The following is a 3,834-nucleotide window of genomic DNA, read 5'->3' on the forward strand; positions in this document are numbered from 1 at the left end:
GTCAAGCAGAAACTGGAGAAGGAGAAGAGCGAAATGAAGATGGAGATCGACGACCTGGCTAGTAATGTAGAAACAGTCTCTAAAGCCAAGGTACTAGAGAGTCTGGGAAATTATCAACAACAATAATCTTTTACGTACACATCATAGTTCGCACAGGGTACTTTACACACAGTATGTCATTTGTTCTTTGCAGTAATCCAAGAGGTAAGCAAGAAAGATATTAGTACTTGTATTATTTCCACTTAACGTATGAAGAAATTGAAATTCAAAGAAGTTAAGCACATCAGCCCCATCACCCCATTAATGAATGACAGAACCAGCTTTTGAACATAAGTCATCTGTGTTCTCGCGGTCTCCATTTGGAGAAAACAGCTCTCCAATATTCTCAATTATCCAATCAGCAGTGTTTCTTTGTACATAAAAGCAATGAAGTATTTATGAACATCCTTTTAGGAAATGTACTATACACTTCTTAGAAAATCTTAAATTCAGAACATAATCTTTAAATTTTTTTATTAATATTGAATAGAGCTCCACGATTAGCTTTTTTTTTTTAAAGATTTTATTTTTCCTTTTTCTCCCCAAAGCATCCCAGTACATAGTTGTATATTTTTAGTTGTGGGTCCTTCTGGTTGTAGCATGCGGAATGCTGCCCCAGCATGGCTTGATGAGTGGTGCCATGTCCACGCCCAGGATCCAAACCAGGGAAACCCTGGGCTGCTGAAGCAGAGCCCACGAACTTAACCACTCGGCCCTGGGGACGGCCCCGCAATTAGCTTTTTTTAAATCCCAATGTACAGTATTTTCAACTTAGAACAGTAATCATAAATATAAAAAAATTTCTAAATATATACATATTATATATGAGAATTTGATTTTATATGTCAAAATAAATTTTTTGTTTGAGAAGAAATTGTAGCTATAGCAAAATTAGATTAAAACGTCTTCATTGACTTCTTTCACTTTTTCTCATGTAGGGAAACCTGGAGAAAATGTGCCGCACACTGGAGGACCAAGTGAGTGAGCTGAAATCGAAGGAAGAGGAGCAGCAGCGACTGATCAATGACCTGACAGCCCAGAGGGGACGCTTGCAGACGGAAGCTGGTAACTCTCTCCTCTTTTATGGTGCCTAAGAGTGGAGATGATGTGGTTCAAAACAAGTGATTTGTGATGAGAGAGCCTACTAAAAAGTCACTGAGGACACGTCTGATTTACTGAACAGCTCAGACTCTCAACCTACTTGCAAGGTCATTTGGGCACAACGTTGGAGATAAAGACTTCAATAGGACCGGATCAAGCTGTACTCCAGAGAGCCCTTGAGTAGTTGGCCACACTGAGGGGATGCTTGGATTAGGAGTCACACCAGCATGGGTCCAGGGCTTCTGCTCTAGACCAAGCTTCTTTTCATCCATGCCAGAGTGAACCAAATTCCTGAAGAGGGCAGTGGGCAAGCCATTCTCTCACAAGTTTTATGAAACTGGGACTAGGTAGCATTAACCACTGTCGCTCCCTTCTTTGACACTCCTCAGGTTTTGCACAATATCATACAACTCTGAAAGAATTAGTTATGGAGAAAACAAAAAGAATGTAAGCTGTATTTATTCATTCAGATTAATATATAATTTCACCATAAAAATCAGAAATTTGACATTAAGCATGAAGATATTAATAGAGAATTCAATCATCTGAGCCCTCAATTGGGGGGAGAGATGTTAAGAGTTGAAATTTATTTCTAATAGGGGCTTGCAAAGTTTTTCCTTAACTTTAAAAAAATGCTGCTATTTCTTTTGCCTATCAGGTGAATTTTCACGTCAACTAGATGAAAAAGAAGCTCTGGTGTCTCAGTTATCAAGGGGCAAACAAGCATTTACTCAGCAGATTGAGGAATTAAAGAGACAACTTGAAGAGGAGATAAAGGTAACTGTTACTATAAAACTCATTTTTTTCCCACGACCTGACCCTAATTGGAGTCCACTACACCAACTTTTAAAGAGTCTTGAAACTGAAGAATTAAACATTGAAGTATCCAGTAAAATGAAGGTGTAACTATCTCCACAGGCCAAGAACGCCCTGGCCCACGCCCTGCAGTCCTCCCGCCACGACTGTGACCTGCTGCGGGAACAGTATGAGGAGGAGCAGGAATCCAAGGCCGAGCTGCAGAGGGCGCTGTCCAAGGCCAACAGCGAGGTTGCCCAGTGGAGGACCAAGTACGAGACGGACGCCATCCAGCGCACGGAGGAGCTGGAGGAGGCCAAGTATGTGCAGAGAGATGAGAGAACGTGCAGAAAACTTTGCACATTGAATCAGAAAGATACAGCCTTTGAAGGTTCAGTGAATTAGCCCAAAAACATTAATTCACTTCTATTCGGCAGGCACTATCAGTCCCGAGAATAAGACATGAATAAAGTGCACATGATCCCCGCCCTCCTAGCTGAAAATCTTGTTACGAAGAATAACCAACGATTATCCAGCTAATTAGGGCTTATTGCTGTTTGTCAAGTGCACCAAGCTTACTCCTGCTTCAGGGTTTTGTACTCGCTGGCCCCTCGTCTGGAATACTGTCCCCCAGATCTCCCTCTAGCTCACTCTCTGACTTCTTTTAGATCTTGACTCCAATGTTTACCTCCTGAGAAAGGCCTTCCCTGAATATCTAGAGTAGTTGCCCACACCTCACTCCATTTTATTTTTCTTCATTGCACTTACATCCGCAATATGTTATTATGCATTTTCTCACTTGCTTATTGTTTCTCTCTCTCACCTGTTTGGAAGCTTCATGAGGCAGGGCCCTGTTTCGTCCTGTTCATAGCCATGTCTGGTTCATAAAAGGAGCTCATCAACATTTGCTGAATGAATGAATGGATAGTATTTTGAAGTTTCCAATACTTTTCAGTGTGGTAATAGTTCATAATCCTTGTTTTGGTTCACTTCTCTCTACAAACATATAATCTTCCAGGAAGAAGCTGGCCCAGCGGCTGCAGGCTGCTGAGGAACACGTAGAAGCCGTCAATGCCAAATGTGCATCCCTTGAGAAAACCAAGCAGCGGTTACAGAATGAGGTCGAGGACCTCATGCTGGATGTTGAGAGAACCAACGCTGCCTGTGCAGCCCTGGACAAAAAGCAAAGGAACTTCGATAAGGTAACTTCTGTAGCAGCCTCCGCTCTCTAACTGTCTTCCTCTACCCTTTACAGCGGATAACCACTCTTGGTTTTTCAGATCCTGGCAGAATGGAAACAGAAGTATGAGGAAACCCATGCTGAGCTTGAGGCCTCCCAGAAGGAGGCCCGTTCTCTTGGCACCGAGCTGTTCAAGATGAAGAATGCCTACGAGGAATCCTTGGACCAGCTAGAAACTTTGAAACGAGAGAACAAAAACTTACAGCGTGAGTCCCTTTTACTTTCAGTAACATTCATGCTCTCAAGGAACCTTTCTCTTATGTTCTCTGAGCAAATCTCTATCTGTCTTTTACCCAAACAACAGAGGAGATTTCTGACCTCACGGAGCAGATTGCAGAAGGAGGGAAACGTATCCATGAACTAGAGAAAATAAAGAAGCAAGTGGAACAAGAAAAGTCTGAACTGCAGGCTGCTTTAGAGGAAGCAGAGGTACTGGTCAAATTATACATTATAAACAAATAAATTCAGAAAAGAATGAGGCCCATCTACATAGATTGACTAATAAGATAAACAGCACAAAATTAGTGAAAGGGAAAGTGCAGAAAAACTTCCAAATGCCTCCATTCCCTGCTAATGTGACCTCTTGCTGTCCTTAAGGCATCTCTTGAACACGAAGAGGGAAAGATCCTGCGCATCCAGCTGGAGTTGAACCAAGTCAA

The 3,834-nt window shown here is 42.1% G+C and overlaps 1 protein-coding gene across 1 annotated transcript; it reads left to right on the forward strand.

The window, feature by feature from the left end:
- Nucleotides 1-3: 3 nt before the first annotated feature.
- On the forward strand, nt 4-3,829 carry LOC124234580 (myosin-2-like; the record flags this gene model as incomplete). Its single annotated transcript, XM_046651920.1, has 8 exons — nt 4-90; nt 978-1,104; nt 1,799-1,917; nt 2,059-2,255; nt 2,954-3,137; nt 3,216-3,381; nt 3,480-3,604; nt 3,773-3,829. Coding segments are annotated over 8 exons (1,062 nt in total), but the record flags the coding sequence as incomplete, so codon positions are not given.
- Between the last annotated feature and the right edge of the window lie 5 nt (nt 3,830-3,834).

Source organism: Equus quagga, unplaced genomic scaffold (genome assembly GCF_021613505.1).
Source record: "Equus quagga isolate Etosha38 unplaced genomic scaffold, UCLA_HA_Equagga_1.0 91797_RagTag, whole genome shotgun sequence".
Lineage (NCBI taxonomy): Eukaryota > Metazoa > Chordata > Mammalia > Perissodactyla > Equidae > Equus > Equus quagga.